At 33.4% G+C, this 16,618-nt stretch overlaps 2 protein-coding genes and 2 non-coding genes across 7 annotated transcripts; 3 read left to right on the top strand and 1 right to left on the bottom strand.

The window, feature by feature from the left end:
* On the top strand, nucleotides 1,614-5,339 carry LOC109347158 (phosphatidate phosphatase PAH2-like). 2 transcript variants are annotated; one of them, XM_019586880.1, is made up of 8 exons: nucleotides 1,614-1,840; nucleotides 2,252-2,338; nucleotides 2,442-2,514; nucleotides 3,576-3,619; nucleotides 3,757-3,885; nucleotides 3,984-4,082; nucleotides 4,272-4,300; nucleotides 4,906-5,339. In XM_019586880.1, exons 1-8 carry the CDS (start codon nucleotides 1,721-1,723, stop codon nucleotides 4,928-4,930), a joined length of 606 nt encoding a protein of 201 aa, XP_019442425.1. In that variant the 5' UTR covers nucleotides 1,614-1,720; the 3' UTR covers nucleotides 4,931-5,339. The 2 variants fall into 2 exon arrangements, with proteins under 2 accessions (XP_019442425.1, XP_019442426.1); XM_019586881.1 differs by having other exon boundaries at nucleotides 1,617-1,840; nucleotides 4,278-4,300.
* On the top strand, nucleotides 6,587-6,657 carry TRNAG-GCC. The gene has a single exon. It is a non-coding gene; the product is annotated as a tRNA-Gly (tRNA).
* TRNAR-CCU lies at nucleotides 7,563-7,635 on the bottom strand. Its single transcript has one exon. It is a non-coding gene; the product is annotated as a tRNA-Arg (tRNA).
* LOC109347644 (protein WEAK CHLOROPLAST MOVEMENT UNDER BLUE LIGHT 1-like) lies at nucleotides 10,149-16,364 on the top strand. 3 transcript variants are annotated; one of them, XM_019587593.1, is made up of 4 exons: nucleotides 10,149-10,412; nucleotides 11,630-11,888; nucleotides 11,919-12,606; nucleotides 14,064-16,364. In XM_019587593.1, exons 2-4 carry the CDS (start codon nucleotides 11,656-11,658, stop codon nucleotides 15,906-15,908), a joined length of 2,766 nt encoding a protein of 921 aa, XP_019443138.1. In that variant the 5' UTR covers nucleotides 10,149-10,412; nucleotides 11,630-11,655; the 3' UTR covers nucleotides 15,909-16,364. The 3 variants fall into 3 exon arrangements, with proteins under 3 accessions (XP_019443138.1, XP_019443137.1, XP_019443136.1); XM_019587592.1 differs by having other exon boundaries at nucleotides 11,630-12,606; nucleotides 14,064-15,933; nucleotides 15,967-16,364; XM_019587591.1 differs by having other exon boundaries at nucleotides 11,630-12,606.

Below are 16,618 nucleotides of genomic sequence, written 5' to 3'. Positions count from 1 at the left end.
CCCTCATACTCTAAAAATGTCCATCTATACGCGCATTGAGGCGCTGTTCCATCGCATCCAAATGAGCAATCCCAAACGATAGTTCTCGAGGCTCAGTAGATGCCTCAGAAGGTGGTTGCTCAGGAATTGACTCACTGGGATTTGCAGCATGATCTTCAGGTGGTAGATCCTCATTCACTCTGGAGGTATGGTCTTCTTGATACTTCCATTCATTACCGAATTTATATATGCCCATCTTGTGAATCAGGTTATCACCAACAAGATACTCTCGGAAGTTAGTCATAATAGTGTCCACGTGAGTGGTTTCAATCTCGTAATAATCGATGATACGAAAGATGAATATCCTGTAGGCGAGCAATCTTGATGAAGATGAAGTTATGCCATGCATAAATTTCAGAATCTCCGAAGGCCAATTAACTGAAATGCCTTCCCAAATGGTGAACATCAGTTTCAGATTATTGATGGTGGGTTGAGCATGGTTTGTATTTCTTTGAACTAATATGTATGCAATCAAGTAGTGTAAGAGTCGATTTTCCACAGACAATGACCCAGCCTTGGTCAATTCCCCTTGCACAAATAAGTACGGTCCTCTCAAGCAGGATTTGTACATCTCAATAGCATCGAATGAGTCCCATGACTCATTGTTGCAATCACCTAGCAAAGGTCCATCACATTCAAGACCTCCCACATCCAAAAATGACTCGTCATCCATAACAATCATCTTCCCCATTACCATAGTTGAATACACCTCATCCTTGAACCTAAAATTGCTATAGAATTCTCTAATAAGCGAATGATACATCTTACCTTTCAATTCCACAAACTTGTTAACTCCTTGGGTCTCCAACCCATGTGGGAATTGAAAGCCTTGAGCATCAAGCCATTCCACATCTACATATCAAATGTAGGTTTGCTTACGGCCTTGAAACTTGGCCAATCTAGTCTCTTGAAGAATGGGAGAGTAGTAAGGGTCTCAGCGATTCTTTTGACCTCCTTGAGCCGAAGAGGAGCCGTTTTCTCCGTGTCTATCACGTTTTGCAGTGTGCTTCACTCTCGTGCTTCTTGGTTCACTCATCTTTCAGGTATAATAGTGATTTAATCGATTTGATAATCGATTTTTCGAATTTGAGGTTAGGGTTTCTAAAGAGGGAAAAAAACGGTGCAGTACAGATTTGATAGAAATTTAAGGTTTTAGAGATATGGAAATCTTAGGTAGGAACTGAATTTGCTAATGAAGTCTTGAGGAACACTCAATTTTGAAAATAATCAGAAGGGGGGAAGCAAAGAGGATTAGGATTTTAAGTGAGAAATGACCCAGAAATGTCACTTTAATCTGATATAACACCGCTGTTAATCGATTATATGTAGTAGCTTAATCGATTAACCAATGTAATGATTTTTAAAATTTGAAATTTTGGAGCCCAGGTAATCGATTGAGTTTAGGCGTTAATCGATTAATCAAAAGATAATTTTCAGATTTTAAAAAAATTGAGTCCAGGTAATTGATTAAAATAGGTGTTAATCGATTACTTTGAAAAATGAAAATTTCTTTTGGCTTATGTAACTCAAATTAATCGATTAGAAGTTGATTTAATTTTCTTCTTTCTATCCTAAAAGCATTTTCAGTATCCATATATATGCATTTGCAACTTTATGTCCATATCTTCAGCTTCTCTTTTGTTTTTGGCATTAGAGTTTAATTAGACTTTGTGGTGTGACAATGTTAATTTCTTTCTCTCATTTCATGTCTTACAGGTCAGATGTTCTAGGTCAGTTCATGCATTTGGTTGGAATTGATTGGTCACAGACAGGTGTTGCACATTTATTCTCAGCTATCCAGGTTTGCTTATCCTGTCCATGTTTTAGATATTGCAGGCGGCTCAATCCAAGAGGCTCCTACTTAGTGGGATCTGGATAGGGGTACACAGTCTTACTCCACAAACAAATATCTCGTTCCCAGGATTTAAACTCGTGACCTAGTGGTCAATAAAAAATAACCTTACCGTTGCAAGATCACTAGTGTCCAAATATTTTGTTCTGTAGTTTAATCTAAACACACTATTCATACATGACAGCACATTGGTAATGTTTGAACTTTGAATAGATAGGCTCAAAACAAATAAAGGCCACAAAGTTAATGGTTCTATTTCACATGTTCAACCATTCTAATAATTGATTAATCTTATGACCTTTTTCCTTCTTTCCCTTTTTAATGTGATATTGTTCCCATTGTCTATTTCACACTTCACAGGAAAATGGCTATAAGCTACTTTTTCTCAGTGCTTGTGCAATTTCTCAGGCCTATCACACCAGACAATTCCTATTCAACCTTAATCAGGTAATGCATAACTTTGTAATCAATTCTAAATCTCAAGAATGGACCCCAAAAGACAACAAAAGAAAGCAGTTTACACTATCCTTTTTGTTTTGTCATAATGCAGGATGGGAAAGTCTTGCCAGATGGTCCTGTTGTTATTTCCCCGGACGGACTTTTTCCTTCTCTATATCGAGAAGGTAACTTGGCTTATCTTTCTCTTCGGGTTTTTAAGTTCTCCTTCTTAATGTACATTATAACTCTCCCTCCTCACTTGCATTATAATGCTCAATTTGCGTCTTACCATGCTTGGCTTTTTCAAGGGACAGGGATAACTTGAAAGGAAAATAAATTTATAGATGAAAGTTCTAGTTTGTCTAAAGAAGATTATTAAAGATATATTAGAGGATATTTTTGGAAGATGATAGTTAGTTAGGAAGTTAGGAATTAACTAGTTAAATGTGTGTTAGTTACTTGCTTTACAAGCTTTCTTTTCTTCTTTTCTCTTGTATAAATAAGACATATTGACTCACTTCTTATTCATTCAATTCAATGATAATAATGTGAAAGATTACATTTCAATGGAGGCTTTGATTTTCTATTCTTTCTATTTTTCTTCATTCTTTCTTGTTCATCTTTTCTTTCTTATTCATGCATGACTCTTACCATTTTAACAAAGATTAAAGCTTTTAAAAAAATCAGGAGTATGGAGTAGTGCCATTTTTTTGCCTAAGAAGAATGATAATTTTGTACTATAACCTAAGGAAGGCTAACTACCAATCTTTAAAAAAAGTAGATATGATTAGAATTGAAATGTTAAATACTTAAATGTTCAAGTCTTGGGAAAACCGAAGATTTTGAAACCTGGAGTAGCGTCATTCTCTGCTTTCTATGATTTTGAAACTTCAAGTCTATCTCGATACACATTATGTTTCGTTTGAAGATACTTGCAGTGCAAGCCACCTTTGTAAAATGGTTCATAAATCATAAATGTCTTGGGAAAATATAATTATTGGATAGGATAAGCTTATGGAACAAGCTTTCATAATTTGACTTATAATGAAGCCATTGTTGTTTACATAGGAACATACTTTACATTTCGGCCATAATTTGCACAGTATACTTTTTTTCCAGATATTTCTGATATGATTCATTGCATATATAATGTATAAATGTATGAGATTAATCAAGGCTTTGCATCTGGAATGCCCTGATTATGTCTTTACAATATTCCTACAATGACACATTTCTTTATTTCTAGTTATCCGAAGGGCTCCTCATGAATTCAGAATTGGATGTTTAGAGGTAAGGTTCCCATGGTCATATATTAAACTTGACATAATTTTAATATTTTCAGATAGGTCATTGTGTTATTTAAGATAAGTTCCCTAGACCCACTAAGTTGGAGTCTCGTGTATTGGACAGTTTTTTTTTCTATCCAGGACATCAGGGCACTTTTTCCTCCTGACTGCAATCCATTATATGCTGGTTTTGGAAATAGGGATACAGATGAAATCAGTTACCTTAAAGTTGGAATTCCTAAAGGAAAAATCTTCATTATTAATCCCAGGGTAATAAATCTTCCACATCATTTTAAAATGCTTAAATTTTAAATGTTCCTGAAATGTTTAAGGTTGCCAAACTTACATCATTGTGTCTAAATTTTCAGGGAGAGATTGTTGTAAACCGTTGTCTTGACACAAAATCATATACTTCTCTTCATGCTATTGTGAATGGAATGTTCCCACCTACAAACTCATCTGAGCAGGTTTAATTATAGAGCACTCTTTCTGGTGTTTTTCTCTCCCTTTTATATCAGTGTTTCCTCTCCCGGGTTGATAGCGAGAATTCCGGCAGATTTTTCTATATTTCATTGGAGGGGGAAAACTGAATCTGATATTATTAGGATTTGTTTCTGATATAACACTTTCTTGGCCTTGTACTTGGTGAATATTGGTTGGAGGAGGATTTCAATTCCTGGAATTAATGGAAGCTGTGAAGCACAGATTCGTCAAACACCTTCGTATGTCAGTGTCTGACACGTATCCAACAAGGATTCGCGAAGGATACATATCCATAAAGTATCCAAAAATTAAAAAAATAAAATAAAATAAATAAATATTAAGCACGTATTCAGTTCGTTTTCAATAAAATATAGGATATATGGATTCATTTTCAGTAAAGTATAAGATATATAGATTCGTTTCCAATAAAACATGATAGATTCATTTCCAATAAAATATGATAAGATAGATTTGTTTCCAATAAAACATGATAAAATAAATTCGTTTTCATTAAAGTAGGATAAGATATATTTGTTATGGAGAGCAATGATTTTAGGATAGATTCGTTTTCATTAAAATATGATAAGATAGATTTGTTATTGAGGCACTGATTTTAAATTTCCATTATATTTTTTACTTTGGATATTTTAATTTACACTTATAATTTTATCATATTTTATATATTTTTATTATTTTATATGTGTATCCCTGAACATATCGTATCCTGTATTTTGGAAAAAAAAATGCGTGTAGGCGTATCGGATACGTATCATATCCGACACACGTATCAGTATCCATGCTTCATAGCTGGAAAGTAACCCTTCTGTTATAAATATTTGATGGAACCTTGTGGATTTTATTACTCAGATATCATGATCTGGTGTGGATGGGTGCATTTTCTGCCGCTCTTAGGATTATATCGCCATGTTCAATTTTCTGCTGCACATAATCTGTTTAGACTCCATTATAGGATTTAAAGCTTTAGTAATATACACATATTATATTTTTCGATTTTAACTTGAGTTCTTCCTTTGATTTGATTAATACCAGAAGTTTTTTAGGTGCATAGTATGACTACTGATCTTTAAGATGTGATACAACAGTTAGAACATGAACCATCATACATGATTTTTAAGTCCAAGTCCTAATGTCTTGGACCGCTGCTTGAAATTATAGCATTATAGTATGTTAATGTTTTGTATGACTTTTTAGCACCCCCTTTTGTATGTTATGTTGGTATATATGGAGAATGATTCTTGCAATTTGCAAATCAGTTTCATCAATTTTATATTTAGTTAATAATTAATGTACATTTGTCTAACTATTGAAACACAATTCTCTCATTTTGTTAGCGCACCACAAAATGGTATGTCCAAATTGGTTCTCTCGTACCAATTCGTGGTTCTTTTGCGAATTGGTTCCCTTTTAAGGAATGAATCGATTTTTATCTATAGTTTAAGTAAAAGAAAAAAATAATAAATGTTATTGTACACTCACTTACATGAATAAGTTACAACAAATAAGAAAGAATTTTATCCTTGAGTATTTCTCCTATGGTGAAACAAAAGTTGATTCAAACTTATAAGAAACAGCATTATAAACGACTATGTAGAGAGCTATACAAACCATATTGAATATACCGCTAGCATATCAGTATTTGAAAGGATAACTTACCACGTAATATGTACCCGTATTTCTACCTAAAAGAATCATGTATCATGTGACTATATATCTAACATCAATGATGTACCATTTGTGTATGCCTTATCAACCACATGTTACATGCTGTAAACAAGGTTGGAAGATGGTGTAGAAAAAACTTCATGCATATAAAAGAATATGGTGTATATTAGCTCTGTTGTCTATGTGCATGCTATTTCACTTTCATGGAATTTTACAAGTGTTGAGTAGCTAAACTCGATGACCACACTGTTTGATATGTTGGCACTTAGAATTTGATGCCTCACTAGGTGAGTTAGGCTACATAGAATTGGTTCATTTGTAAAAAGATAAGGCAGAGAAAGAAAAAAACAGAAAAAGGTGTCCATGAGTAGTTATAAATCTGCAATGTAAAAGACCCCTACCTCCTAAATAACTAGATTATCTCTAAGGGAATCAGTTGATTGCTGAACCTAGACTTGGCTCGTTGTAGAGAGTTATTTTCAGTTTGAGGTAATGAAAATTTCAGAGCTGATTTTTAACTGTATGATGCATATGGTTAATTTCAAAATTAGAGGGAAGTTACACCATGCTATAATTCTTAGTTTGAAGAAATCACACAAGTTTATCATCATAGCAGGCACTAGGATTCCATCTTAAGTTGGGTACATGACCACTAAGATTCCATCCTCCTAGATTTTAAGATTATGATGAGTCAAACTCTACTTCTGAATGGAAATATCTCATGTTTAACTATCTCTTGCCCTGAGTTAATGTTACAGTTCCTTTCACATTATAATCAATTGTTAAAAGTAATTACATCATCAAAGCACCAGTGGTCTAGTGGTAGAATAGTACCCTGCCACGGTACAGACCCGGGTTCGATTCCCGGCTGGTGCAAGTAACGTTTTTATATTATATAGTCTTGGCACAATGCATCTGAGACATTTATTTTTTTACCTTTTTCCTTTTGGAATCATAGAACCAATTATGTCAAAAAACATAAACTAGGGGGCAAATCATGTGTCTAAGGCAATGTTTGCATAGAAAGCAATTTCAGTTTTGTTGTTCTCTTTCTCTCCCTTGATGTAGAAGAGTCAAATGAAATCAGAACGGTTCAAAAGGGTATCACATATTTTCACTTGGGCAGATTTGTTTCCTGAATGGATAGATGAGGAGGAAGAGAGTGATGTCCGATCATGTCTTGAGATACCTATGCCAGAGTTTGCATAATATTATTTTTTGAGTATATTGAGTTTGCATAATATGAAAGCATGAATGTAATAGTGGCCAAGCTGGCATGCAAGTTTCCTGAAGAAGGGTGTGTTAGGTTACAAGTTCATCTTATTACAACAAACTTGGTTGTGAAGAAATGGAAGACCAAAGTGATTTGTGGAGGAAGTGTAGACCAGTGATGGAGCTTTTTAGATGCAATGACTTGGTTAAAAAGTTTAGATATGATGAGTTAAAGAGTTTACAAATGACAACACCTTAAGATAAATAGTGTGTCTTTACTCTCCTATAACTAGATAATATGAGTAAATCTTCATGAGAGCAAGGTAATTTACACATTTAAAACATTTCCTTAAAAACAGCTTCCGTTTCTAATAAATGAAAATTTAGGAAACATATTTATTTTATTTGATATATTTTTTTCCTTCAAAAAATGGAAACAATAATGATTTGTTTATTTTATACATTTTTAATATAATCCTACTTTGGTATGAGTGAGGAACAAATAGGATATAAGAACTCAAATAGCGAGCTTCATGCTCTTCGGATAAAAAATGTAAATAAATTTATGACGCGCCAGGTAGGGGTCGAACCTACGACTTTCTGCTTAGGAAACAGACGCTCTATCCACTGAGCTACAGGCGCTTATTGTTCCTTCATTACTTCAGATTCTTTCAGATAGATCGAATGAATATTTGCATCATCTATGTTCTAATGTAGTAACAATTCCTTCCAAGTAACATTGTAATACTTCTCCTAAAATGTGAGATCTAGATTAGGAAATGCCAGTGCAATAGTTTAAACTCAGAATTTATCAAATTTCTGAAATAAATTTTGTAATACTACTCCAAATTAAACTCATAATTCCTTAAATTTCAAAATTTTATCTAACTCTTGTATCCAAAACAGACTGCAAAGGAGGGTGAATTTCTTGAAGAATTTGTAGGCAAACACAACCTTGGAAGCAAGAGTGAAGTATGGTTTGAAGCCGTTGTGTTACAGGGACTATGATTGAAACTCCCTCATAGAGGATAAAAGGGTTGGGCGAGTGAAATGTCTATTCATCTATTGTTTGTAGGGTTTAGGATTTACAAATGAGATATTAGGATTGAGTCTATTAGAGATGAAATTGAGTAAAGTCTAGATTTAAAAATAATGCTTTATAACATCATATTTAAGTGAGTGACTGTATATATGGTGGGATCATGTTAGAGGTACATACAAAAATACTGAGAACTAAAGCAAGTGTTTTTTTTTACTTCACTTGTAATTTTCGAAAAATCAACTTTAGAAAATAACAAAAATGCTACTTTTACACTTAACATGACATGTTAACACGTTTAATTGAGGGGAATGGGTGGAGGGATTAACGATGGCATCAGAGAAGCAGTATAAAGACCAAGTTGATAAAAAAAATTAGAACACCATTAGTGCACATTAATATGTAGAGGGGTTGAAATGGATGTTGACTACTTTTTTTGAATGAAAAATGTATATTTTGATAGTATAAGAGTTTTATACACTATTATTGTATTATCCATCATTTATATTTAATTATTATTGACTATTAAAAAAGTAATATAAATAAATATGAATGATGTATTCACTGTACATAAATCTTTACATTAATAATATATAAATATTATACTTCTTTTTAATTTAAATGACACCTATGTTAAGAAAACCTAAACCATGCATGATACTTCTAAAAAACCAAAATTGTCGCAAAAAGGCATAAAATACAAAATAGTAAAAAATTATCTCATGAGGCTCATCTTCTAACAAATTAGTATCACCTAATCATCTAACAAAATGGTATCACCTAATCTTTAACAAAATAGTATTACCTAATCTAATTGGGCAAACAACCTTAATGTTATGTTTCCATTCTAACAACATGGTTAAGACGTCAACAAAATGTGAAATTTTCACTCAAACTCCATACATCTCTTCATACAATATATATAGCTATCATAAGTAAGTAAGTTATTTATTTTATTTAAAAACCCAATGTAGTGAAATTTACTCGCTCAACCTAAGTTTTCCCCATGCATTATACTCAAATTAAAGTTTTTATCTAAAGAATAGATATGTACCATTTGAACTAACCAATCATTAATAATTAGAATTTTTTTTGTTATGACCTACTCCAAAAAAATTCCATTGAATTTGCATCAAGTAAAAATGACTATAAGTTAAATTTCCTACCTATTATGTTTTGGGTTTTTAAGTTAGTGTGCTTGAGGTGAATTTGGGTCAGGTCAAGCATAAGACATGCTGTGAAGGGTTAAAAGTTGTCTCTATATCTAAAGAGACCCAAAATTATGTGTCTAATTATAATAGCATAAGGTTAGGACAAAGTTGGGTTAATATGCCACAAAAAATGACAACATCAATAGTATAGAGTTTTCATTAGGACAAGAACAACAAAAATACACCATTCCCATATATTTTACGACATTACTAGTTTTTATATAAAATATAAAGTTTTTATTTGATCTCAAGTTATCTATTTTATCTTTAACAATCCTCCATAATTCTTAAAATAATAAAAAAATGACATTATTATACTTTTATTTCATTTAATTCATTTCTTAACTTTAGTCTTATATAGTTAGCAAAAACTATTTTAAGTGTTGAGGATCAAATAAAGTATATTAAGATTGAGTGAGTTTTTGGGTATCAATGAACTGGCATTTATTTTACAAGCATATATATTTGTTAATAAAAATAGTCAATAGAGATGAAATGATAAGAATGTATTTTATTGATCTCATACAAAATTTCTACAAACTTTGTATGCCAAGTCTAAATATTGTAATAACAAATATCTTTTCATTATTTTTTATTTAAGTAAGTTAAATCGACACCTTTTTTAATTTAGTTTAATTACACTTGTATTAATTATTTTTTTGTTTAAAAAATTATACTTACCTCTTTAATACATGTTACACAAATAATTAATATAATATATGTATATAAATTAGGGAATGGTGATGTGTAGGTATAAAAAAAATTAATGAATGATTTGTGAAGTTTTACCAAAGAAAATGAAAAGCCACACTACCACAAATACCGGCACTAAATACTAATAGGAGTAGCACACATTAAATAAGAGATTAACATAATCTTTTGATTTAATGAAACTACCTTATTGAAAAATTTGAGAGATAAAGAAAAGGAGAGCATATAAATGGATCAATGTATTATTTGTGTGACAAGGTAGGCTCCACTAACTGTGCAACCTTGACCATTTCCCATGTTTTTCTCTATTCTAAATTAAGCTGCAACTTTTTTCCTCCTTGACTTTATTTTTTGCAGAAGCTAATTTTAATTTCTCTTATTTTTCCTCCTCAAACTTTTCAGTGATCATTAATATCTGCTAACTCTCAATCATCAGTTTGGTTTTCTGCTTAATCCTGGTATGTTCTTCTCTCTGCTTCCTTTTTGTTATGTTTTCTTGTTCATAATATGTTTTGTTCTTTGACTTTCAATTCCTCCCTATCCATGAAGACCCTATTGCAAAAAATCATTATAGTCTAGTTAGTACATGGATATAGATATAATCATATAATCATAAGTTTTCTGGTTTACAAAGTTTGGATTAGTATCTAAGAGCAGGATATAATTATTTACCATATGGTTGCATAATTGCATGGACTTTATAGGAGTGGAACAAAGCTTAGGGATATGATTTGTATGATATTTGTAGAGCCATATTTGGATTTGACCATAAGTTTTAGTTTTTTCTTTCCCTTGATATAATATACTAGAAGAGTTTTCAACATCCAGGTTAAAAATTGACAAAGTTATGAGCCTATGATCATTGATGCATGTGCCCTTCAAGGGAAAAATATATGTCCAAGTTACCCAGTATGGTTAACAATTGAAAGTTGAAATCTTTGCCTTTAAAAGGTTAGTTACTATAGATGATTTAATGCATAGGTCTGAACTTTTTTAGAAAAAAAGGAGTTATTGATTTTTTGTGTCAGCATATATACTTGTTATTTATTTTTGTTGCAATTATTATCTAAAATAGTATTACTTTTTTCATGTATCTAGGTTCTACCTTCCTCTGTTGTTTTTGCCTGTCTTTGTCTTTGTATTTGATTTCCATGCATGAATGTGTAAGCAGAAGGAATAGCTATTAGCATTCCATGTATCATAAGGTTCTGTATTTTTTTCACTTGATTTTCATGCACTATGGGTACTTAAGTAACTTTAGAAGTACATTTAACTTTATGCTTGGAACTTGAAATATAAGCACTCTTGTTTGGGAAAGTAGAAAATGCTATGTTCTGTTTCATATAAGATACTGTTTTTTTTCCCCACTTTTTGGCTTAATTTTATGGGAACGTAGAATTCTCCATAAAGAAGTCTCAATATATCTTGTGAACAATGTGAAAATGTAAGAAAGCATCATTTCAGTGTTTTAGGCAATTTGCATAAACCTTAGTCTAATTTCATTTACCCTCCCAATAAGATATTCATATGATCAGTGCTAGAAGAAAAATGAATTAAATGATATATATAGAAATCAATTATCATTTTTATGACTTGTTCTAGGAGTAGACACCCTTATTAGATTTGAAACTACTACATGGTCATTTCTCAGCATTTCTCTTGTTTTTGCTTCCAGATATCTCTAGCACTTCCAACTGCTTCATGCAAATGGAGGATGTTGAAGACAATGCACCCTCAAAATCCTCTTCGACAAGTGCTGAAGCCGAACTGATTTCGTTGGCAGAAACCCCTAGTAAAGAAGATGTTGAAGTGATAAATTCACTTGATAATCAGTCTTCCATTGAAGCCGCCATGAATTCACTTAGTAATAGTATATCGGAGCCCGAGATTCATTTGCCAGTGATTGAGTTATCTGAATTAGCAATGTCACCAAATGCTGATGAAGGTCAAACATTAGGACAAGGTGAATATCTTCCCATAGATAATTCAATTTCAGCCTCAGATGCTACGGCGGTTCGTGTAGCCGAAGAAAGCTACCTAGGTTCTGTGGCTGCAGATTCTGAACCTGGAATTTTAGAAGATATCTTTAAGGTGCAAAGGGTTGATGGTTCTGCTGTCACTTTTAGCAGTGATCTTGATAATCTGATAAAACTCTCAGCTTCCTCTTCTGAAACAAAAGGGTTGAATAATGAGGTCGAAGAACTAAAGATAGAACCACCTGAAACTATGGTTACTGATGTTCTCATAGATAGTTCAGCTTCAAGTTCAACCCCGAATCTTATGGTTCTTGTAACAGAAGAAAGCCTAAAGGGAAGTGTGGCTGCAAATTCTGAACCTGGAACTTTAGGAGATATGTTTAAGGAGCAGCATGGTGATGGTTCTAATGTCAGTGTTGAAAGTGATGTTGATAATCAAATGAAACTCTTGACTTTGTCTCGGGAAACAGAAGAGTTGAAGAATGAGGTAGATTCACCTCAAACCAAGGTTACTAATGTTGCAGTTGGAGTAGTTGACTCAGCTACATTAGCCAAACAAATAGCTGCAAGAAAAGCCCTTATTGATACAACAGCTCCATTTGAATCTGTCAAGGAAGCTGTTTCCAAGTTTGGAGGAATTGTGGATTGGAAGGCTCATAGAATGCAAAGTGTGGAGGTATATCTGTCTTGCACTTATTTCCACATGCCAGTGTTTTAAATTATGGTTGCGATTGCGGTCATTGCGAATATGGTGGCATGAAATGTTGTGATTAAAGTGTTTAATTTTGATGTGGTCCAATATGACCCAAATGCACTTGTATCCCGATGTGATCACAATTAGCGAATGTAGGTTGCGGAGGTCACCGCACTATTATGGCCACATCAGGTGATGCAGTTCGCAGTTTGATAATGTGTATCTAGCCATTAATTTCTAAAATTATCCTTACTCTATTAGAAAGAAGAACTAAATATTAGAAGATAGACATGAAGAAACTTCTATCACAGGGGAGAAAAACATTAGAATAATAGCCTTCAGTGTTCTTTTCATTATTAGCTACATTTATGATTGTTAATAAACAATAACCAATTTTGAAAGGTTGCTTTGGTGGCTGTTTACATGTCCATGGTAACATGAATTATCTGCAAGAGTCTCTCATAATCAGCTTGCATCAAGTCACAAATTTATTAGGAAAATAAAATCATATCTTATGTGATACCTTATCATATCAACAAAGTTACCTTTAAAATGTTGTATATTATACATTTACTATCTTGCCATTTGCTTGCTTATGAAAATTTAGAGAAAATTTCTGATTTGTTTGAGTCTTGCACTCAGCATAGTATAGTATTTATATACATTTCTTACTAATTCTTAGATACACTAATGACATTCTTTATGTACATGAATCTACTAATTCATGAACATGAGTTAAAGCTTTTAACTATACAAAAAACAAAGGCATTTAATGCTTTAATCATTTCCAACTACTTGTCCTTCTGTTTTTAACAAATATTTGCCCCTCAAGTATCAAGTTTTATTGGCAAGTAGCACATTACATTTATATCCCATTCTTATGAAAATATTATGATATAGACTCAATTATTGTGGACATCAGTGTCTCTGTGTGTATCACCTAGTATAAGGGCAGGTCAGAGTTACTTATACTCTTAGCGAATGTTATGGAGGATATTCTTCTCGGTGGCGATACTCTGCTGATACTAATTTTTTGATACTGGAAGTTAAATATTTGTGTTTAAACTTTAATGCAATTGTAGCACTCATAAACTTCATATATAATTTGCATTTTATGTTTTCCTTATTTATGAATTGATTTTGGATTTGGAAAGAAATAAGGGAGGATTTAATCATAGGCCTTGTTGCCAAATTTATGTCCTTCCTTATGTAAAAGAATTATCTTTGCAATGCAATGGTATGTCTTCCATGCTTGCTTCCAACCATGTGTTTTCCCTCCGATTGAGGTCGGCTACATGTATCTGATATCATTTTATTTTGTCAGAAACCAAATTTATCTTTAAGGAAAGAAGATAAATTATCTGTACTCATCACTATCGATACTAGCATTGTCCTCTCCAACCGCAATTAACGTTAGTTTTTTCCCTCTTGATGTACAGAAACGCAAGATTGTAGAACAAGAACTTGAAAAAGTGCAGGAGGAGATTCCAGTGTACAGAAAAAGATCGGAGGCTGCTGAACAAGCAAAAGTCCAAGTACTGCAGGAACTGGACAGCACCAAGAGACTAATAGAAGAACTAAAACTCAACCTCGAGAGGGCACAAACAGAAGAGCATCAGGCAAGACAAGATTCGGAACTTGCAAAGCTTAGAGTGGAAGAAATGGAGCAAGGTATTGCCGAAGATTCTAGCATTGCAGCCAAGGCGCAACTCGAGGTTGCGAAAGCAAGGTATACAGCAGCGATTACGGAGTTAACATCTGTGCGAGAGGAGCTTGATGCGTTGCGCAAGGAATATGCTTCCTTAGTTGTCGAAAAAGATGAAGCTATGGCGAAAGCTGGAGAAGTAGTTGCTGCATCAAAGCAAGTAGAGAAGACAGTAGAAGATCTGACTATTGAACTGATTTCCGGAAAGGAGTCATTGGAATCTGCACATGCTGCACATATGGAAGCCGAGGAACAAAGAATAGGAACAGTCATGGCAAGAGATCAAGATTTTCTTAATTGGGAGAAGGAACTTAAACAGGCAGAAGAAGAAGTTAAGAGACTCAACCAGAAAATTGAAGCTTCTAAGGATCTCAAATCTAAACTGGACAAAGCCTCTATATTGCTACTTGATTTGAAAGTTGAATTAAAAGCTTATATAGAATCAAATTCCGAAGTTGACAGGGAGCCAGAGAAGATTACACACAATGAGATACAAGTAGCAGTTGCATCAGCCAAAAAGGAACTTGAGGAAGTAAGGCATAACATAGAGAAAGCAACTTCTGAGGTTAACCACTTAAAGGTGGCTGCAACATCATTAAAAGAAGATCTTGAACAAGAGAAATCATCTCTTGCCTCCATTAGGCAAAGAGAGGGAATGGCATCGATAACAGTTTCATCTCTTGATGCTGAACTGGAGAAGATTAGATCAGAAATAGCATTGGTCCAAATGAACGAAAAACAAAGCCGGGAGAGAATAGTGAATCTTCCCAGGAAACTGCAGCAAGCAGCCGAAGAGGCTAATCATGCCAACTTGCTTGCTCAAGTGGCTCGCGAAGAGCTGCGGAAAGTAAAGGAGGAGGCTGATCAAGCCAAGGCTGGAGCAAGTACGATGCAAAGTAGATTACTCGCAGCTCAAAAGGAGATAGAAGCTGCAAGAGCTTCTGAAAGGTTGGCCATGGCAGCAATTAAAGCACTGCAAGAGAGTGAATCTGCTAGAAGCAAGAATGGATTTGATGCATCGAGTGGCGTGACACTTTCTTTGGAGGAGTACTATCAGCTTAGCAAACAAGTACATGAGGCAGAAGAGGAAGCTAATATGAAAGTTGCAGCTGCGAATTCCGAGATTGAGATAGCTAAGGAGTCTGAGTTGAAAACTTTGAAAAAGTTGAATGACGTGATTAGAGAAATGGCTGAAAGAAGGGAGTCTTTGAAGGCTGCAATGGATAAAGCAGAGAAGGCAAGGGAAGGAAAATTAGGAGTAGAACAAGAATTAAGAAAGTGGAGATCGGAACATGAGAAAAGAAGAAAAGTTGATGAATTAGGCCAAGGAATTGTAAACCAGAATAAAAACCCGAAGGCTAGTTTGCATGATGGGAGTAAAGAAGCAAAGAACTTGGACCAATATCATAATGCATCTATTCCTGTACAATACTTGTCTAGTCCAAAGTCTTATGTTCATGCAAACAGTAATGCAACTGAATCATCCCTAGATACAAGAATTGTAAAGAAGAAGAAAAAGTCATTTTTTCCGCGGATTTTGATGTTCTTTGCTAGAAGAAAAGCACATTCTACTCATTAAGAGTACTCTATATTTCAGCTATATGCATTGTGATGCTGCAGTTGTCTTAACTTTCATCCATTTGGAGATTTCACAGTGACACAAAAGTGCTGGACAATTCTACATTATACCATACTTGTACATGTTTGTGATTGCTGTATGTAAGATTGGTTGATGGAAATATATATGCCTCATATGAATGCCCTTCTGCTATGTGCTTTATGAGGAGATAAAGATCAGTGCATTTTCCTTGAAAAGAAGAGAAAATATGATGATTCTGTATTGTGTATAGGTTTATGATATATTGAACCTTAGCTTCTTGTAAAGATTTGTGTGAGGTTTGAGATTTTGATGAAATCAATGGGTTTTGAAGTTTGAGATTTCAAGTGTTTTTTTTTTTGTTTTTGGTGAGGAAGATTTTAAGTACATTGAGATTTGAATGACATGGTGTGGAAATAATGAAGTACATTTCTATCAGTAGACCATATTTCATTTGGAACCTTCTAAGTTAATGGGATAGCTCAATTTAACTTATTACCACTTAATCTTGATTATGTTTATTGTAAACTATAAAAGAGTATTTTGGATGACACTCAAATAATAATAATAATGTTTGCTATTATAGAAAAAAATAGTTAATATTATTAATTTATAAAGAATAATAAATTATAAATAATGAATGAGAATAAATAAAAATGTAAATTATAATCTCCGATGTGGTTGTTATATCA

Source organism: Lupinus angustifolius, chromosome LG05 (genome assembly GCF_001865875.1).
Source record: "Lupinus angustifolius cultivar Tanjil chromosome LG05, LupAngTanjil_v1.0, whole genome shotgun sequence".
Taxonomy (NCBI): Eukaryota; Viridiplantae; Streptophyta; class Magnoliopsida; order Fabales; family Fabaceae; genus Lupinus; species Lupinus angustifolius.
Note: the sequence above shows the minus strand (reverse complement) of the source record. Positions and strands in the feature narration are given on the sequence as shown.